Here is a 21,693-nt window from a genome sequence, read left to right as displayed (position 1 = left end):
ACCCAAACAGAATCAACACAGTGAAGTGAAATTGCCTGAAGAAGCCTGTCGAAATTCAGAACGCCATTTTCGATCCGAAACTTTTAAAGACATGTTTCAAAACTGAGGAATGCAAGCCAGAGAGGATGCACAAGCAGAAGTATGATCCACCACTTTGGCTCATATCCTCTGACCATGGCGATTCACAGCTTTTAATCATATTACATTCAAGCGATTGAATCGATATTTGGCAGAAATACCTACCTTTAATTTGCAAGATTCTGGATGGCGAACGATGCGTGGAGGTGGAAAAAATTGGAAACAATTCGGGAGGCTGTAGGTCTTGGGGGGCCATCGAAGTTGCTGACCTTGACTCTTTCTTTTACTTTTGTTGGGGATGGCGGCCGCCGTCGAGAAATTAAAGGCCTCAAAAACCCATCAAATCACAAAACACAACACAACCAATGACTGGTAAGTGAACTTTATTTATCTAGCTTTCAATAGATCAGAGCTCGGGATCAAAAGATGTCAAACTCACTATTATATGAAGCATTTCTCTCGATAAGACTCCCCATTCTGTTTATCTGAACGAACCGCAGAGTGTAAAACAATGTTTCACGAGTCATACAGTTGGTGAAGTACAGAGTACATTTGTAACATTTATCGTATCGTCTGATATCTATGCACATCCTGTATTCACCCCGTATTTACCGCTCCAGCGAAATATATTCCCTTGAGAGTTAAAAACAACTGACTACTTGGTCGAAGGTGTGAATTTAGCCCCATCATTATACTACTATTTGCAAAATGGTCATAACGAGGCGAGAAATTCTTATAGTTAACAAATAAAGAAGCCTCGACTGTGCTCTGTTCTGTTGTAAGAATAAAAATAGCAAGAAATTCGACGCACAGATGTGTCAAACTTTGAAGAGGAGAGAATAATTTCCCTGTAATGCTTCGAATATTGTTTGAGCTCAAATCCCTGCAAAAAAGAAAACAAGCAATTGGCATCTATTAAAAAGAAAAGAATTCGAATAAAACAGTAAAAGAAAAAACTAGGCGAGGGATTCTAAAAAAAAAATTATTCTACCTTATTGTTCCTTAATAAGCCTCTCGTCGGCTTTAGACAGGGTTTAGATAGGTGCGTACATGTCAATATCTTGGCAAGCGTTAGCATGGTCAGAAAAAATTAGATTGTATTTCAAGACTGCATATAAGGGTAAACACAACAAGAAATGTAACACACAGATATGTTAAACTTTGAAGAGGAGAGAATAAATCCCCTGTAATGTTTCGAACATTGTTTGAACTCAAATCCCTGCAAAAAAGAGAGAGGAGCAATTGGCATCTATTAAAGAGATATTGTCACCAGTTTCACTTCAAAAACTCGAGAGCCTAAAAACATATGGAAACTACGAAGAGTGGTCCACTTTTTGTAAAAAAAAATCACCATGCAAGTGTACTGAAGCAATAAACAAGTGATATAAGTGATGCCATCAGGAAGGTAAGATTTCAACTTGACAAAGTCAGGCTGATTTTTTCAAGTTTTGTCCTTGTGGACTGGAAAAACACCCAAAAATTATAATGGCTCCCTTTTTCCTTCAACAGCAATTTACTTCATATCTCCATCTTGATGTATTAGGTACATTTCTTGTACGAGAAGACCTTTTCGCCAATTTTAGTACTTTTTACCGAAAAACATTAAAATCCCCGAACAGTGTGCCTTTAAAAAGAAAAGAATTCGAATATGGCGGTAAAAGAAAAAAACTAGGTGAGGAATGCCCATGGAATAAATTATTCTACATAATGTTCCTTAAATAAGCCTCTCGTCAGCTTTAGACAGGGTTTAAAAAGGTGCATACATGAAAAATATCTTGGCAAGCGAAAGCACGGTTAGACAAATTTAGATTTTATTTCTAAAACTGCATATAAGAGTAAAAACAACAAGAAATGTAACAGACAGATATGTTAAACTTTGAAGAGGAGAGAATAAATCCCCTGTAATGTTTCGAATACTGTTTGAACTCAAATCCCTACAAAAAAGAGAGAAAAGCAATTAGCATCTATTAAAGAGACATTGTCACCAGTTTCACTTCAAAAACTCGAGAGCCTAAAGACATATGGAAACTACGAATAGTGGTCCACTTTTTGTAAAAAAAAAATCACCATGCAAGCGTACTGAAGCGATAAACAAGTGATATTAGTGATGCCATCAGGAACGTAAGATCTCAACTTGAAAATGTCAGGCTGATTTTTTCAAGTTTTGTCCTTGTGGACTGGAAAAACACCTAAAAGTTATTATGGCTTCCTTCCTCCTTCAACAACAATTTACTTTATATCCCCATCTCGATGTATTAGGTGCATTTCTTGTATGAGAAGACCTATTCGCCAATTTTAGTACTTTTTACTGAAAAACATTAAAATCCCCGAACAGTGTCCCTTTAAAAAGAAAAGAATTTGAAAGAAAAAACTAGGTGAGGAATTCCCATGGGATAAATTATTCTACATAATGTTCCTTAAACAAGCCTCTCGTCAGCTTTAGACAGGGTTTAGAGAGGTGCATAAATGAAAATATCTTAGCAAGCGTGAGAATGGTTAGACAAATTTATATTGTATTTCTAAAACTGCACATAACAGTAAAAACAACAAGAAATGTAACACACAGATATGTTAAACTTCGAAGAGGAGAGAATAAATCCCCTGCAATGTTTCGAATATTGTTTGAACTCAAATCCCTGCAAAGAAGAAACAGAAGCATTGAAAAGGAAAATCAAGAAATCCCGGGGGCATACAATAAAATATTGATGGCATGTTTTCTCGTGGCAGACCGTAAAGATATACTTATCATGACTTGCTGCAGAAATAATGTATACAATTTGATTTATACTTACAAATGCCGTAGTTCTGTGAGATTTGAAAACACTCCAGCTGGTAAAATTTTCAGGTTGCTTAAAGTCACTTCTCTGCAAGGAAGCATTACGTACGTTCTCAATTAATCGTAAGGTGTAGTCATTTTTTATAGGTATACAGAACTGAACAGTAACCTAAATTTTAGCTCCACCACGCAGTAGACAACATTTACAGAACCATTATGTTTATTTTTGGCGGTTTTGGCTGAACACCGGGACTACAACAATACGTTATACTACAACTTATTATTACCTCCAAGTAAGCAATACGTAACATGATACAGAGCTGAACGACAATTCATAAGGATACTACTGTCAGACGGAGGCCAGAAAAAACCTGCCAGAAAAAATAAAAAACCCGGAGGGGAAAAACATGGTAGGAAATCGGGGTAGGAACCATGACTCAAGCTTCGCAATTCGAAACATCCCCACCCGCATAGACTATAAGAAAAACTGCATGTTCGACAACCAAGAATGACATACTTAAAAGTAATTAACCAAAATTAAAAATAACGAACTGATCTTAAACGAGGTGTCGGCCTTGAATGATTTCCCACGTTATAATCACTTCGACTGGGCTAGCCCCAGTCCCCACTGCCCCAGTGCCGCAAAAATATTTAATTTCCGGCTTATTCATGTTCACTTAAACGCCAGAAATTCCATTAATCAGTTTATTTTTCTTCCTATGTATCTATTTTCGCTATCATGGGGCCTTGAAACAAGTAAAATGCATTACTTTTATCTTTTTTTTATCTTCTAATAAAACCCACGTACAGAGTTGGTATAGTCCTTGGAAAGCATTTGATTACGTCCAAAAATGAAGTTACATTCCAACAGGAAAGTATGTGGCCAGCAAATGGATGCCATTTAAACGAACATTGAGGTCCACAGTCTAAAGTAAATAACGTATATTAATATATGTGTGGTGTATTTAATACAGAAAACAGTGTGTAAACTCCGAGTTACAACACTCACATGGCAAGAACTCAACTAACTCGATCGTACACGGCCTTCTTGTCACGTGACGACTCTACTAGTCCCAGGACTCCACATTCCTCCCCCCCAAGTTTTTAAACAAGCAAGAAAACAGACGTCAACGAGAAAAAAAAAATAACGCCTCTGCCCTAAAACTTAAAACTTTTCACGGGGGAGGGAATGAGTCCATTAGTAAAAACGCTGCGGGGGGTTTCTATTCCTCGCTGGGTATCGCCTGACAGGGGTAGTTGGCCCCGAGTCCCGAACCATTGTTGCACTGGGTAGTTCTCTGTCTCCATGGGCAACCTCGGGGTCATTTACATCAGGTACGATTATCTCTGGATCCACACCTTCCTGCTGCAATAGGCTAGTAATTGGTAATGTGACACCAGGGTTGAAACTTTCTGTGGGTCGAGCAACTAGTTGATCGTGGTGTCTTCGAACCACAGTTCCATCTTCAAACTCAATTCTCGCAGACAAAGGACCAGTTTCCCGGATGATAGTTCCTGGAATCCACTTGGGGCCTCTGGAGTAGTTTTGAACATTCACTAAATCGCCGACTTCCACTTGACGCATTCGGCTATGCTGATCATGCTGTATCTTCTGTCTTGACTGTGCTGCATGTACCCTTGCCGCTACATCTGGTCGCAGCAGATCGAGATGTGACCTCAGACTTCGTCCCCAGCGTAACTGAGCAGGAGACTCACCCGTGGTGCTTTGGGGGGTAATACGATAACTTAATAGGAACCGAGCTAACTTGGTCTCGACAGTACCATCACCTTGCTTCTTCATCCCTTGCTTAAACGTCTGCACCGCTCGTTCTACGAGGCCATTTGATGATGGGTGATAAGGAGCAGAGGTAATGTGCTTGATGCCATTTTTCTGTAGAAATGACTTGAACTCGCTGCTAACAAAATTGGACCCATTGTCTGACACTACAATCTCTGGTAGGCCGTGTGAAGCGAAGGTTGTCCTCAGCTTTTCAATGGTTGCGCAGGAAGTGGCAGAATTCACACAATGGATATCCATCCATTTAGAATGCGCATCAATAATTAGGAGAAACATCTTGCGCATAAAAGGACCGGCATAATCTACATGTACTAGAGACCAAGGGCGGCCTGGCCATTCCCAAGGGTGCAACGGTGAACTGGGTGGCTTCTTTTGGTGGCTTTGGCAGGTAACACAGTTTTTCACCTTTTCCTCCAAACGTGAGTCCATTTTCGGCCACCACACATAGCTCCTAGCTAGGCTTTTCATTCTAACAATACCGGGGTGGGACTCATGTAGTATGTTCAACACTTCCTCTCTCCCCTGTGGGGGTATCACGACCCGGGATCCACAAAGTAGGCAGCCAGCATGGACACTCAATTCCTCTCTTCTAGCAAAATAAGGCTTCAGGGCTTCTTCTTCGACTGCCATGGGCCATCCGTGAAGGACGAACTGCAGAACTTGAGAAAGTACTGGATCACGGGCTGTCCACAACTTCACTTTAGTGGCATCCACTGGGCTGGTGTTGATGGTCTCTAGAAGGTGTATAATGTCCCCTGGGATGGGCGTGGTCTCTGGAGCAACTGGAAGGGGTAGACGACTGAGGGCGTCTGCGTTTCCATTCTCTTCACCAGGGCGATAAATAAGCTCATACTCATACGCAAGCAAAGTCAATGCCCATCGCTGCATCCTACTTGAGGCCATTAGAGCTGTGGCTCGTTCAGTGTTAAGCAGCCCCAAAAGTGGTTTGTGATCTGTGTAGACCTTGAAATGACGTCCAAAAAGAAATTGATGGAACTTCTTCACGGCATAAACTACAGCTAGTGCCTCTTTATCTAGGTGGCCATAGTTCCTCTCTGCTGTGGAGAGTGTTCGTGAGGCATATGCAACTGGTTTCTCTGAGCCATCTTTCATAACATGGGCCAGCACTGCTCCAATACCATAGGGTGAAGCATCACAAGATACCACCAACTCTTTCTCAGGATCATAATGCACGAGTACATCTGATGATTGAAGTCGATTCTTGGCCTTATCAAACGCCTCTTGTTGCTCTGTACCCCATTTCCAACAGATATCTTTCATCAGAAGCTCGTGCAGTGGCTCCAGGGTGGACGATGGTCGGGCATGAACTTGCCATAGAAGTTAAGCATCCCTAGAAAGGACTTCAGCTCAGAGGGATTGGTTGGGGTTGGGGCCTCCTTGATGGCCTTCACCTTTGCTTCAACTGGATGGAACCCTTCTGCGTCAATGCGATGCCCCAGGAACTCCAAAGCGGGCTTCATAAATTGGCACTTTTCAGCTTTGAGCCGCAAGCCGGCATCAGAAAGGCGTCCCGAAACTTTCTCGATGTTGTCTAGGTGCTCTTCCGTGCTGGGCCCTGTGATGAGGATATTATCTAGCAAGACTCCTGCCGAAGGTATTCCTTGCAGCAAACCCTCCATGGTTCTCTGGAAGATGCCGGGCGCTGAAGAGACCCCATACGGGAGGCGGTTATATCTAAAAAGGCCTTTATGGGTGTTAATTGTCAAAAACTCCCTTGAGTTCTTATCCACAAGCATCTGCTCATAAGCATGGCTCAAGTCTAACTCAGTAAACGTTTGACCCCCAGCCAACTTTGTGTATAGATCATCGAGCTTGGTGATAGGGTAGCCATCCAATTTCGAGACCTTATTGACGGTAAGCTTGTAATCTCCACAGACTCTTACTGTGCCATCACTTTTCATAACTGGGACAATGGGTGTGGCCCACTCGGAATATTGAACGGGTTCAATGGTTCCTGCCTTCTCAAGTCTTTCCAGGTCTTGCTCAATTTTCTCCCTGAGAGCATATGGCACTGGTCTGGCTTTATGGAAAATGGGGGTGGCTGTGGGGTCCGCATGGATCTTGGCCTTTGTCCCCTGTAGGGTCCCCAGACCCTCCCCAAATAGCTGTGCATGTTTCTGCAAAATCTCTCCAAGTCGCTTGTCATGCAAAGTAAGTTGCTTAATCCTTGGCCAATTTAGCTTAATTTCTTCCAGCCAATTCCTCCCCAACAGAGCTGGGCCTTCTCCACTTACAACTAACAATGGCAAGAAGTATTCGCCCCCTTCATAATGTACATTAGCTGTACACACCCCTTCGGGCTTGACCTCTTCCCCAGTGTATGTACGAAGGACAATTCCTGATTTCTCCAGTGGCGGTGCCCCGTTTTGTGAGACAAGGTGTTTGTAGGTGCCTTCACTTATCACTGACAATGAAGCCCCTGTGTCAACTTCCATTTCTAGTGCTTGCCCACCAACACTAAGTTGTACTTTGTATGGCAAAGGTCGTTTACCGCCAAGGGTAAACAAAGAATATGCACCCACACCCTGTTCTCTCCCCATTGCCTCCTCTCCCCTCTCTAGGAGATGGGCATCCTGTGGGGTGTCTGACTTCTTATTAGTACTAGGAGGTGGTAGTTTCCCTTTCTTTTTGTTCTGGCACACTCGAGATAGGTGACCCAACTTTCCACAAGCATAACATTTCGCATCCTTAAAATGACAGCTTTTGGGGTAGTGATTACCGCCACAGCGATAACAATTAACTTCGCCACCCTTTTCCACTTTAAAATCGACTTTGTTGAGCGAAGTATCCCCTTCCTGAGGGTCCCCCTTTTGTATCTCCGAGGCATCCTTATCTGCGGCCTCAATGGCGAGAGCCAGATCGAGCGCTCGCTTCAGGGTTAATTTCGGTTCGGCTAGTAAACGACGCTGTATTCTGATGTCGTGAACACCACACACAAGCCGATCACGTAGCATTTCATCTAATGTTGCCCCAAATTCACAGTGTTCGGTCAGGTGCCTCAACTCAGCTAAAAACATGGCAATTGTCTCACCTGGTTGTTGAGTGCGAGTGTTAAACTTGAATCGTTGTACAATAGCGGAAGGCTTTGGCATGAAATGTTCCTGGGCGAGTTTCGCTAAATCCTCATAGGTTTTGGTCTTCGGGTCCTCCGGAGCGACCAGACTTCGTATAAGCTTGTAGGTTTTGGCTCCCCCGCTAACCAGGAAAATGGATCTTTTTTTGTCCGGATCGGTTATCTCGTTTGCTTCAAAAAAGTGATTTACACGCTCAGTGTAATGGCGCCAATCTTCCGTTTCGTTGTATTCGTCTAATTTCCCAAATGTAGGCATTTTCCGTGTAGACTTCGCTTCACTCTAGTCTACCTGGTCGTGGTATTCGATCACGTTCCTCGTTGCCAAAAATGTGGTGTATTTAATACAGAAAACAGTGTGTAAACTCCGAGTTACAACACTCACATGGCAAGAACTCAACTAACTCGATCGTACACGGTCCTCTTGTCACGTGACGACTCTACTAGTCCCAGGACTCCACAATATGAATTAATCGAAAACAACAGGCATTACTTTCCTCATGACAATAATAGCGCCCTTTGTTATTTAATTTATTTTATTATCATTACTTTTTTGTATTTTGTTAGTATGAACGACAGTCGGTTTCTATGTACCTGCCTGTTCGTCTGTCTCTGTCTGTCTGTCTGTCTGTCTGTCTGTCTGTCTGTCTTTATGTCTGTCTCACTCTTTTTCTGTCCAATATGTTTGAAACCGCGTTCTGTTTTAACTTACATAAAAACGTCAAAAATAATCTAAATCCTCTTGCTTCAGTGATGTAGTCTGAGTGAAATTTAAGCAGAGCGTAGTTTCCAGTCACGACAACTTCCTTTCCAGATCTCCTACCACAGAACTTGCTAATTTGATCTTTTCTTTCGTTTGTAGTTCTGAAGTAGTCATATCTGTAAAAAGAAATATATCCTATATAGGCTTTACAGTTGCTACAGATCACTTCTTTTGGAAACAGACATAATAACGCACTTAGTAAACTTGCAACATCCGAGGGTTGTTTGCACATGTTGCGAAGTGTTGTTTACGTATCAAACTTTGCGAACACCGCTCTTATATGAGGTCTTCTATCTATAGCGTTGCTTTCATCTAAAGCATTACATTAAAGAGATGATTAAAGGACGCAAGTGCCTACAACTTAGTTTGTTATACTTTCAGCCCAGCTTCTCTATACAAACCACCGCTGCAAAATAAAGTTCAGGACTGACCTGTTTGGCTTGACTTTAACCCTAATTCACATCGGGCTTTTATGAAACCATCTGAGAGGGCGGACGGGGGCTATGTTACCTTCTATAAAATTTTAAAGCAGCTAATTCTTTGTTCACCAAACTAAAAAAGATGATGTATACAGTAATCGTAGTAACTATTGTTCCTTTGGTGTTATTTTGACATAATGTGACGTGACGTAATTTATGACGTAATTTATTTAATTTTATTGGCTGAAAGGGAAGCCTCGAGCCAAGTGGCCCATACTGCCGGAGCTTATCCCGGTTTCGATTTCATTAAACGGCCAGGAATATTTCTACTCGCCCCTGGATTGCATGCTAGTCCATCGCAGGGTTACCCCCCAACATTATTTCGCCGGTACCCATTTTATACACCTTAGTGGAGCGAGGCACTATGGGAGTAAAGCGTCTTGCCCAACAACACAACACAACGACCCTGGCCAGGGCTCGAACCCGGACCATGCGATCCGCACTGCCGGCGTGCTAACCATAAGGCCACCTCGCCTCCCTATTGGCTGAAAAAGGAATGTATTAATATTTCCATCGTTTCTGATAAGATTTCTGACTCTGATAAAACTTTGGTTGTCGCTGTGCATGTTTTCTGTACGTCTTATATAATATCTATGATAGTCACAATTTTGAATTAACTTACTCGCAGTTTCGATCAAACTCCACGTCAAATTCATCAAAGGTGATTTTTAAGGCCATGCCGTGTGGAATGGGAACCGAATAATTACAGTCCATATTGTTTAAGTATTTGTCCGGATACCCAGGACTTGTCAATGTATTGTTTACTATGGAACCACATTTTATCTTCTCTGCAACAGTGAATACAAATCAAAGCTCAATTATATTGAATACAGACGGTATTTTATACATCACATTACATACATTAAATATATAAAGTATGGCCCATTCGCGAGGGCCGTTATAGGAGAATATCGACCAGAGGTCGAAATATTAATCCTTTTAACCCCTGATCCCCTTAAGCATTATTCCAGTGCGTTTTTATTGATTTAAATGCAACAGCATATATGTATTGCACTTACCGGGAAGTGGGACAAAACTAAACAATAACAGGAATCCTCCTTTCTGTGTGTCACTGTCTGAATGGAATTGTAGCTGTGCCAGCATTCCAGTTACATTGATTTCCTTGTTATTAATCTCACCACAGTATTTACCAAATGACATACCCTCATCATTTATAATCTCCAAGTAGTCATACCTTAACAGCAAAAAGTTTCAGAATGAAAATGGGACAAACAGTCATAACGTTGTTGGGATTTCCGTTTCAGTCCTCTTTCTATCCTGAGTATCCATCGATAAATGAGCATGGATGCTCAAGGTGACCTTCATTAGTTCCCAGTACCTATACTTTGATGCGACGGTACTGCTGTATTTTATCGCATGGTGCTGTAAAGATGACACCAAATTATTGGTGAAGAAGTTGTGGTCATCTTCTTGACATAACGGATTATCATATATAGCAACAGTATAAGTATAGTTTATCGCATGGGGCCGAGTAAAATTAAGGATTAATGAGCGACGAGGGCAATTTCTGCAACTTCTGAAAACATAAGTGATATTTTATTCTTAATTTTACGTGTGATTACTAGTTTATGACATAGAGAGCAAGATTTTCGGAAATTCTTCAAGGGGGGAAGCTAAATTTAGCAGGCGGAACAAAGATGACTTCGTAAAATCACACAGAAAAACGACAAGATCAAGCATACCCTTTCGCTTAGAACAAAATAACGTCGACAAGTGAGCTTTTGTGAGCTTAATTCTTAATGTAAGTCCTGAGAATAAAAGAAGAAACAAACCTTCATTCAATATGGCAAATAAAACGTAATTTTATTCAACTGTTTGAAAGGTTTGAATCTTTCCCCTGTAGGATGATAAAAAGCCAATTCTCGGACATCGATAAACAGCTAACGATGAGTCCAAACAATTTCCCCTGTATAAGTATGACCATCTTCCTTTTCTGGACGAACTCTGAGCTCTTTTCTCTGGCCGGCTTGCATGTTATTAACCCGCATTTGACAGAAGTGAAACGAAGAAGTCAGTTGGCCGCCATGAATGAATTTCGTCGCGTGTCCAGTTGATGCAAGTTTTTTTGTTTTCAGTTGAAGTAATCATCTGTTTCCTGATATTCAGCTTTCTACATTTTGTTTCAAGATATCACCCGGTTTCCATTCCTTCTTTCATCAAATAACTCTGGAAACTGAAGTCTTATTCCGAAGCGACGTACAAGCGAGGGTTGTGTTTGAAAAATCCGCTCAAAATCCAGCCGTCAAGAATCCATGCAAGTGCAGCGCGCTTGGCCAATTTGAAAAGATGATTTTTTCTGCTTATCCAATCAGGATCAAGTAATTTTTTGTCGGGAAATTACTAAAATTGAGAAATTTTGTCCTCTATGTTATAAACTGATAATAAACACCCTCGATTTAACCCTATTCAGACCGGGCTTTTTTGGACCTTCTCAGACCGGGGGGGGGGGGGGCTTCGGAAGCCCCCCCTATGTAACTTCCAGAATATTTAATCAATCACCATGAAACTTATAGGATGTATTGTACGTCCGAAACTCTTTCTTTTGGTATACGTCACGTGGGATGGTGACGTCACATCACGTGACAATTACATCATGATGTCAAAATAGCCGCCATCTTGGATCCGCCATCTTGGATTTCAAAATCTTTCCAAAATGCCAGAAAACCACCCAAAATCATTGCAAAGTACTCAAAATGAATAAAAATGTGCTTTAAACCCGTAAAAATGTAAAAATAATGCAATTTAAGTTGATTTTTATTAACAGAAACACGCAAAATTACAAATTTGGGAAAACATGCCTGTCAAAATGCCGTTGCCATGGTGATGTCAAGTTCCTGACACATCATCTAACCCTACCAATTTGTTGCCAGATAAATTTTAGGAAAACTCAGAAAGTTTAGCAGTGTTTGGTTAAATCTTAAAAAAGTTATAAAAGTTCAAAGTCAGCGCGGGCCTCAAAAGCCCCCCCCCCCCCCCGGTCTGAATAGGGTTAAGCTTAAGAAGCTTATAGCTCGAAAACCAGCTCGGTAATCTTAGCATAATTACCCTCAGGCGTACGAGAACGAAGAGGAAGAGGGTGGGGTAGGAGGATGGTGGATGGTGGATGCCATTGAGTTTTTTTGGAAATTTTGAAAATGATACTTACTCTACGACGCCGAAACTTTCGGTAGCTGTTCATTCACCCCTAGCGAAAAAATTGTTATCAACTATTTGCCCATGATTAGGGCTGTCCACAAGTTGCTCCAATTTTCTCAAAAAATTGCTCAAAAGCTACCCCAAAATCCAAAAGTCGCTCAAAAATTGCTTTCAATTTGTTAGTGTAAGAGATTGATTAACAACTTTAAGGGACTATGTCACGGCTAAGTTAATCTTATGTTATTAAATTTTGCCAAATATTCGCTATGAAACTAAATGTTTGCAAAGAAATAAATTCTTTGATACTAAATGAAAAATTTGGATCGACTGATCCACGCACATTTCTCTTCTTTCCGGCTGGATTAATCTGCACTTTTCTTTTTCGAGAGATACTGGCCTTTTCTGGAGTATTTAATATAGCTCCAGCACTAGCCGCTACTTCTAAAGGATCTTAGTATTCATCATCTTCACTCGAGCTTGAATAATCCCTCGGTTCCGCCATTTTGAATTTTTCAGCATATCCGCTGACCACCTTCGGCTGCTACCACAGGCAGACGACCAGGGGAATAGTGTTTTTTGTTTACAAAAGGTATTTTACGCAAAATCATGCATAAAAGCAACTGATGCTTTAAATTAGAACTAGGCGGTTTTTCGTTATAAATTGCCTTAAAAAAGCAAGAAAGTTATTCAAAAAGGTAAAAAGATGCACAAAATCCGAAAATTTGCTCGAAAGACTAAAAGTTGCTCCAAATCTGAAAAGTTGCTCAAAAGCTGCCGTACTTTCTGTTTTAAACGAAATTCGTGTCTAAATTTTGAATCAATTTTCGTTATTTTCGGACTTTCTAAGAAAATACGTAAATCCAGAACGGCGGATCCAATATGTCGGCTTCAATGACGTCACAGCCAACAAAAAATAAAACATCCATCTTGTAGAGTAGGCTAAGGACGTTCAACTCAGTGCAAAATAATTTCGCTGTGCATTAACAGAACGAAAACGTTAGAGGCGGTTCCATCCACCACCATCCCACCATTAAACGTATACTACTCAAGAAAGAACCATAGCCGAAATTAATTGTTAACACCAATCGTATTGGTAGAAATCGTGCTTACAAATCCTGTCATTACGCTAGACAAAAGAAAGTTTAATTTGAGCCCGCGATTCAATGGAAAGCTATAACCTGGTCAGCGGTCTGCTTCAAAAACACATGGCCTCGATGAACTGTGCACCTGAGCCCGCAATATGGTCATGTGGTACTGCTCAGCGGATACCTTGTTTTGACAGCTGTCTACTGACCATAACATGGATGTCCAAATGAAAGATACATACTAGTTATGCAACGCTTTCGAGTGGTATACTGTGGAATATCCCACGAGTCACTTGTATTTTCTCGGTATACACACGAGCCTTTGCTCCAGAGGCGCGCTCCGCGCGCTGAAGCTCCGCTATTGGCTCGGGACTATAGGTCAGTCCTTTTCGTTTTAGTTATATCGAAATGAGTTGCTTGGAAATAAAAATATGGCGATCGGTAACTGAGAAGAGCACAAAAACTCCGCGTGCTTCAGTGCCCCATCAGTAGTCGCCAGTAATAGAGCGCCAAAAAAAGAAAAACTAAATATGGACTGCGGCGAAAAACGCAATAGTCGCAAACCGTATAATCAGGACCACACATAAGGTACTTATGCCAAACGTGTAGTAAGGGTTAACAGTATTGTGTTCCCCTTCCCTCCCATAGTTATGTTAAAATCTTTCAACTCCCACAACCTGGTTGGAATGTAAATAGAGGTAGCGAGGAGCTTCTCAAATAGTTCGCATATGGCGTTTATTGAGTTGAATTCAAACTCATTTTTAATCGGATATATTTTTGTAGCTTCGCCATGTATTTCTGTCAGGTTTGTCCAGGGATAGTAGCTACTGTTAACTAGAAAGTAAAATAATTATATTGAACACCATACTTTTACTATAGCCGTCGTCCACAGCCTGTCACTAACAGAGACAGGCTAGGGATACTTTGTCTTTGAAAATTATGGATTACCCATTGGGTGGTTGATGGACCGGTCCCACGTGGCCCACTGTGCACATTTTCTGCACGTTTTATATAACATTTATGATAATCAAAGCTTTGCAATTGTTTGTACTTACCGGCAGTATTGATCAAACTCCACGTCAAATTCATAAAATGTGATTTTCAACGCCATGCCGTATGGAATGCGAACGGAATAATAACAATCCATATTGGGTTGGTAGTTGGCTGGATGTCCAGGACTTGACAATGTATTGTTCACTATGGAACCACATTTAATCTTCTCTGCAACAGTGGAAACAAATCAAACCTGAGGGTGCATTTGATTAAGAAATCTGGCTTTCGATTTTAAAATCCTGATTTCGGGTTTCTCAAAAAAAAAAACACGAAATCCAAAAACGGATGTTGACGCACCAAACTATTTCTCTGCAGTGTGATTCAATTACGAAATCCAACCTTGGATTTTATTGATTTGTTAATATTTTCTTTCTTTAGAGGGGGGGGGGGGGGGGGGGTGGTAGGGAAATCCGTAAAAGGACTTGCAAATCTGTCCTCGTGAACAGCGGTCAATGCTTTTTCAATTCTGCGAGCGCAATCCAATGGGGAACATTAGCTAACCACTATGGGAAACAACCATTGTTTAGAAAACAAAAGGATAAATGAGCAGGAAAATAGCTGTGCACGTGCTTTATAACTCTTGTCAAATTTCTTTGCCGTCTTCTAAAACAAAACAGCGTGAGACGACTAAAAATTCTGAACCAGACCGCTGATATTTCGATTTTTTGGCTTGGAATTAAACGTCAGTTTTATTTCGATTTCACATTCGAATACATTTTTAGTGGTTTTGTTCGCCATTCTAGATGACGCACTAACAATTTGGGCATCATCAACCGCTGTGTTCCACAAGATCATAGCGGTGCCGGGCAACCGAGTGTGCGCAGTAGCTATCGAACAGTTGCTAAGGTCATAGTGAATAACTTGACAAAGTTCACTGCTTAGTTCGCTTGTTATGGTCTTCACCGTGCATAAAACACAATAGCTTTTTGCATTTTTTTGCTCCTTTGCAGTTTGCTGGACATCAAAACAAAAAAAAAGTGATAACGGTGACCAGTCTGGCTAAAGTAAACCTTGCAAATTATGCTAAGTAAAATAACTCCAATGATTTTGTTTGGCTGAAAATGCAAAAAAAAAAAAACCGTCGAGAAACATCAAACGCAAAAACCGCCTTTTTTCGCATTTCACACGCATGGAACCATTGATATTTAAATCTTCCTGAGAAAACAAAACTTTGCTATTTTAACCAATCAGACTCGAAAAACTGAGAATCTTCGTGTTTCATTTAATCAACAAAAATTAAACACACAGGAAAACAAGAATTTCATTTGGTGTTTGGAAGAAATCCCCTAGAGTTAAAAAGCATGACTCAAACGTTATTTTGCATCCCTGGGCCAGTTCTCTTTTGATTCATAGTTAATTAGTTGATAGCAAGTTGTTCATCTTTTTCACTCGAAAAGCCCACGAAAAGCTGTGAATCGTTATAAATTGTTGATGTTTTGACTAGCGTAAGTTCCCTATGAAGATATAAAAAAATGAAAATGAACAACATGATCATTTATTCAACACTGAATGGAGACCGAACAAGCTACAAAAGTTCACTTTTTTAATTACAAAACGTTGCTGATATAAAAATTCTTAAAAAGTTACTTGCACACCAAGGCAAAACATATGTTTGCAATTTTTAGGCCACTTTCACAAAACTGTTTGGCAGACATGAAGGGAAAAAAGCGAAATGCTCCAAACATGAAATAAAAATATGTTTTTATTCAAAGGAAAAAAATACCAAAAGGAAACTAATCAGTGAGCATGTTTATTTTCATCATAGGCGAACCACAGGTAGCCCAAGCTACTAAAAGACACTGTTCCGTTTTTCCCAAGAAAAATTAAGGGATTTCATGGAGTTTAAGGTTGCTAATCAGAAAACAAAAAACGTGTGCTAGGCGTACGATTAGAATAGCATAAAAACATGTGTTACTACTGTCGGCTCATTCTTCGTTGCTCCGATCTTGTGCTTCACGCTTTGAGCATCGCGCTCTGCTCTCTGCCGCACTAAACCGCCTGTTCAACACGCTGCATCAACAACCTTTAATTTACTCTTGCACTTATATGAAAAAAATTAATACAAAGAGAAAATTAAATAGATTAAGAGAACTGGCTGACTGGAATAACCATAGAGGCTAGTGAAGCCAGGCAGCCAGTTGACATTAGCATAGATTCACACATAAAAGGAAAGAAAAAGAAAATGCACACTATTAGGGAAGTCTATAAAGTTATTATTACATATGGATATAAAAATATTAAAAAATGAAAACCACACAAATGATGGCTATGACAAGTAATAACACATAAATGATGTACCACACAACAAAATATTGAAACTTAGAGAAGGTTCAGAACTTAACATGAGACTAACTATCAAAAAATTCAGGAAATGACACAACAACAATTTAAGAGAATACATATACATGAAATTAATAGTCTGTAATAAGATTACTTATAACTGCTTCCTTACCTTTTGACAGAGAGAAGGTTCATCAAAATATCCGCAACGGAGTATTGCTATTACAGAGTAAATCTCTAGGGAGAGTGGCATCCACCCCCCCCCCCCCCCCCTCCCATACAAAACTTGAGCCTACTGTTAAATATTATTCTGATTATACTTACCAGGTATTGGAACAGCAGCAAAAGATAAATTGAATCCTTTTCCTTGTACCTCAGAGTCTGAATGGAATGTTAGGCGAGCCTGGCCGCCAATCTCAATTATGAGAGTTTCATTGCGCCAGCCGCAGAACACACCAAATGCCTCACCGTTCTCGTTACTAATCTCCAAGTAGTCATAGCTTTATTAAAAGAAACAGAAATTCAGTTTCGTAACATATGACATATGTTAAAAAAGGCCTCATTTCCAGTTTGAGTCGATTGTTATTCGCAAAAACACTTATTTCCATTTTATGCACCTATCAACCTTTTTTTTAATTATCTGCCCTAGTGGAGGATTTGTCCGTTTTAGTGGAATTTCTAAAAATATTGTATAAGGATTAGTTACTCTTTTCGTAAATGCCTTAGGGTTAAGTATTTTAATAGACAATCTTAGGTAAGTTCAAATGTCGAGCCTATTCACGGGTTATGTGTCGTTCAGTTGAAGCCGTCCTTGCTCATATTTTTCTTGTACAGGGTAAAAAGATTCCTTTAATTTTAAATAATTTTTAGTAGAATAATAAGTTAAATCCTCTAAGGGTCCTGAAATATTACTTACATGCATGATGGATGATGCTCGACGTCAAAATCGTGAAAGTAAATCTTCATCGCCATGCCGTGTGGAATAGGGACCGAGTAGTTACAAAACAAATTGTTTGGGTAGCTATTTGGATATCCAGGACTTGTCAGTGTATTGTTTACCACGGAACCACATTCTGTTGAGCCAAAAAAGAAAAAAGTTTTAATACTGAACCTTAATGTGATGCATCACTGGAAACGAAAGTTAGTTTTGCTTTCCTTACCGACCTTCCTTCTTCACCACGCGCTGTTCCTTTGAGATTACTTAGACTATCTTGTTAATTTTCTGTCGCGCATTTTGTTGTCATTGTAGCGGGATTAATTGATATAAACGGCCCACGTTTCACTCACCTTGTGTTGCTAGTGCATCGTCCATTTCGCTGCACATGAATATGATCAGTAACACAACCACTGTCATGATTCTGAAGTATGTTTCGTTCATTAACACACCAATGGATGAGCTTTCGTCTCAAGCTCGCATTCCTGCAAATCGAGAGAGCTGTAGAAAAGGGAATTCTTCTAAACAATACCATGCTTAGTACTATTTATGTGATTTTTAGGACGTTAGGAAACAGCTAAATCTTTGGAGGCCTGAGGCCAACTGCATTGGGGTGCTTGGATATGCAGCATGGATATGTTTGGATATGCAGCTAAGGTAAACATTTCTTGCCCCGACATTTTTCTCGCTGAACCATACGGCTCAGTATGTCTTCAACGTCCTTTAATTTAAGAAATCTAGAAACAAAGATTTCCCCACCTTTTAAATCTTCCCCACCTTTTAAATCTCTTTTGAAAGATTCAAGTAGTTACAACTCAGATTCAGATTCAAGTAGTCACAACTACAAGAAAAACCGATGGAAAAAAACTAGAAAGAACAAAATGGTTTAACCGTCGAAGAAATAGAGCTAAAGTAGTGCACAATACAATAACCTATTTAATTTTTAGAAAACACGGAAATAAAATCAAAAATGTAATTAAATAGCAAAGGCGGCAGAGCATTTTGAAGCGTGGTGGGCTCGCCGTACACCAAGCCAAGCGCCACCCCCCCCCCCCCCCGAGGGGAGGCATACCCCCTAGTTATAGGTAGTTGACCTCTTTGCAATCTTAACTGCGTCCGGTGTGTCTGTAATCGATTTGTGACAATGCGCGCATAACTAGGCCATTCAGACGATCCTGCTTCATGGTGCTTTTTGGGTTGTTTTTTAGTCGTCGGAGGGCAGCAAATTTAAGCTTTGGGGTCGCAGATGCCACGGGCAATGTCAAATACAATCTTTACAGCTTGTGAAACTTTCAAAGTAGCGTTTTTGTGAAAGGAGTTTCATTTTGGCGGGAAAGTGACGTAATTCATTAAGCGCGAAAAATTGTTTTTGGTATTATGGTCTTTTCAATGAAAGTTTCTCGAAAGAACGTGACACGAGGATCTCAAAACTGAAAAATCAATCAAATCAAAACCCAATCAAAAGTCATAGCACGTTGAATTTTGAATTTCCCGGCATTTTTGTTATTAAAAATAGAACAAATTAAAAATTCAGAGTACCATAACTTTTTATTGGTTCAACATATTTTGGAATTGATTCCAGTTCTTTCAGAAAGCGTCATTGAATAAATGAATGATGTTATTTTCCCGCTAAAAGTGCTAAAATTTGAAAAAAGGAAAAGGTTACTTTTAAGAGAATATTGAGTTCTATATTAATGTAAAATTTCAGTTTCATTGCATCAAAAATGAGGAACTGTGCAAAGAATCCCCATCGTGGAAGGCGTCCGCAAAGTACACGGTCGTATACTCTCGAATTAAAGGTCAAATGAACCGAAATTTCTACTCTTTTTTTATTTTAAACCAAAGTGCTAATGAAGAATCAAATAAACATATTCCGACGTTCCAAAGTAATTGGACTTTGTACTGCAGAGAAATTTCAAGTTAAAACATGCATATTTCTGGCTTGTATAATTGTAGAGCTCTCTTGAAAACTAACGGAAATAGCACATTTGCACGATGTCGTCATTTGACTACAAATACCAGAATTCATTTCGCTTTTCCTGTGTTATTCAAATTTTGAACCCACAGTGGGGTTTGAAAAACAATTGCTCTTATTAGAATGACAAAAGACAAAATGGGGGATTCTGGTAGTTGTAGTCAAGTGACACCATCATGCAAATCGCCTATTGTCGTAAACACCAGCGGGGTTGCAAAAACACCAATTATGACGTCACTGTCGATGTGCGTTAGATCGCGAGGTATCTCAATTACGTTGGAAAAAGGATTTTGCACTGGTTAAAAACGGATTAGAACTAGCTAAAATATTTTTATCATCATTAGCAATTTTAGTTCGTTGATATAGCTTGTCAAACTTCCATAATAAGAATTTCAATTCGGTGGTTTAAATATTCTCACCAAACTCAAAACTCATTCCATTCCTTCGCACGGTCATGTAGAAACGTTTTCGTGGAGCCTTCGGAAATCTTCGTAGGTTTTAATTTGCTGTATTTCGCGCTTAAAGGCTCAGAAAGTAACTTATTTATGAATTGTTTTAGTCTTTGGTTGCAAAAAAAAAGAATTTAGAATTTCGTTTAAGTAAAAAAGAAAAACAGACAAAGAGATCAATGCTCAATAAACACATTTTCTTTCTATTGGTCAGTTTGGTTTTTGGAATAGAAATTGAAAAAAACACATACTGATAGTAAAACTATTGCTATGGTTGTTTGGCAATTTCGTATTCGAAATTTTACATTTGAAAACAATTTTAGTCTAGAAGCTATTTCTGGTAAAAGAACATGGTCAGTGAGATTCAGTAAAATGAAGGTTTGGTTTTTTCACCTCAGAGGGCATGTTTCACTGAAAATCAAATCATTCACAAATAAAAGTCAAAACACTTCAATTGTTTCTATCAAGATTAAATAAATTAATTCTCTAATGTTACTTGAGCCCCATTCTCTTCTAAAGTATTCCATTCTTGAAATGGGTAATTCAATGTTTAGGCCAAGTAAAAGAAAAAAATGTTTCTCATCCGGATTTTTATAAAAAAGAGAGCGGGCGGACGGGCTTTTTTTTGTTATTTGTTATTTCCTCCATCGTCAAATTCTCAAGAAGCAACTTGCAAAATAAATCCTGATCTCCAGTACGGACCTAGCGTGCCGAGGCTTTAAAATTTTGGCCTGATATCGTATTAAAACGCAGACAAAAGCCACGTCTTACAAAATTTTCTTTGTACTTAATTGAGGAATAACGCCTGTTAATTTTTGTACGTTCGTTCCAACTTTCGCAATACAAAAATATTAAAAAAAAAAAAAGAAGCGTTCTGCCAAAAAATGAAGCGGGTGCGGACGAGAAACATTTTTTTTAACTTTGCCTTGAACGACGACTCGATTCAACATTTGAATGCTAATTGGATCCTTCCCTGGCTTCGCGCGACAGGCAAACAGCTAGTCAACCGTCAATTGTCCCACTCGGAGTTTTCTCGACATTTTGTTTGTCACTCACTCTTTTCAACACTCTCATAGTACCAAAAGAGCGGCAAAAAAATATCGGTGTACAAAAACGCTAATAAAATACTACTAACAAAAAAAAATGGAAAAAATTTCGTTGGCCCAGTTTTCATTTTTATGGTTTCACGGATATTAATCATGTTGTATGTCTTACCCCTTCAGCCTTCGTGTTTCGCTCTTCCTATAGTGAGGATGACAATTGATGATCTTTCTGAGTCCTATGTGAATAAAACTGACAATAAGAATCTACGTGTGAGTATATCGAGACAGCTCTAGATAATGCCGTGTCAATATTTTTCTTCGACAATTGCGACAGCAGTCGGGCTTAAATAAAAGTACAAGGCGGCAAGGTGGCAAAAAGAAAACTCTAAAGAACGCTAATTTCTTCCCAAACGATTGTTTAAAAAATTATATTAAAAAGTGAAAAAAGGAAGACGAACTTAATACTATTATGCTATATTTCTACATTTATACCTGAGCTTATCGTTCTGCTTTCGTGATTTCATTTGGCGTAGCGACCTGCATAAGTCAAAAAGGGAAAAAGCCCCGAGTCAAATGCAGCTGGGGACCGATTTATTCCAACTTGCATTAAAAACACAGCGGGGAGTAAAGATTCGAAAGCTTCAAAGACCCAGCAGGATTTATTGTTTATTGCGGTTTTCAGTGAAATGCGAACTCTGAAATTTAAACCTCAAGCGACGGTTACGTTTTTCGC

At 39.7% G+C, this 21,693-nt stretch overlaps 1 protein-coding gene across 1 annotated transcript; it reads right to left on the bottom strand.

Moving 5' to 3' along the window:
- Positions 1-828: 828 nt before the first annotated feature.
- On the bottom strand, positions 829-21,497 carry LOC144628500 (CUB domain-containing protein 2-like). Its single transcript, XM_078486609.1, has 12 exons — positions 21,453-21,497; positions 21,133-21,210; positions 17,847-17,978; positions 17,476-17,632; positions 16,884-17,059; positions 14,282-14,447; positions 10,005-10,180; positions 9,608-9,773; positions 8,456-8,622; positions 3,663-3,780; positions 2,871-2,942; positions 829-2,012 (listed from the first exon to the last, which is right to left on the bottom strand). The coding sequence occupies exons 3-12, from the start codon at positions 17,935-17,937 to the stop codon at positions 1,883-1,885; spliced, it is 1,419 nt and encodes a 472-aa protein (XP_078342735.1). The 5' UTR covers positions 17,938-17,978; positions 21,133-21,210; positions 21,453-21,497; the 3' UTR covers positions 829-1,882.
- Positions 21,498-21,693: the final 196 nt, after the last annotated feature.

This window comes from Oculina patagonica, chromosome 10, assembly GCF_052425735.1.
Source record: "Oculina patagonica isolate OP01 chromosome 10, crgOcupat, whole genome shotgun sequence".
NCBI classification, from domain to species: domain Eukaryota; kingdom Metazoa; phylum Cnidaria; class Anthozoa; order Scleractinia; family Oculinidae; genus Oculina; species Oculina patagonica.
The sequence above is the reverse complement of the archived record's forward strand: the minus strand, read 5'-3'. Positions and strand labels throughout refer to the sequence as shown.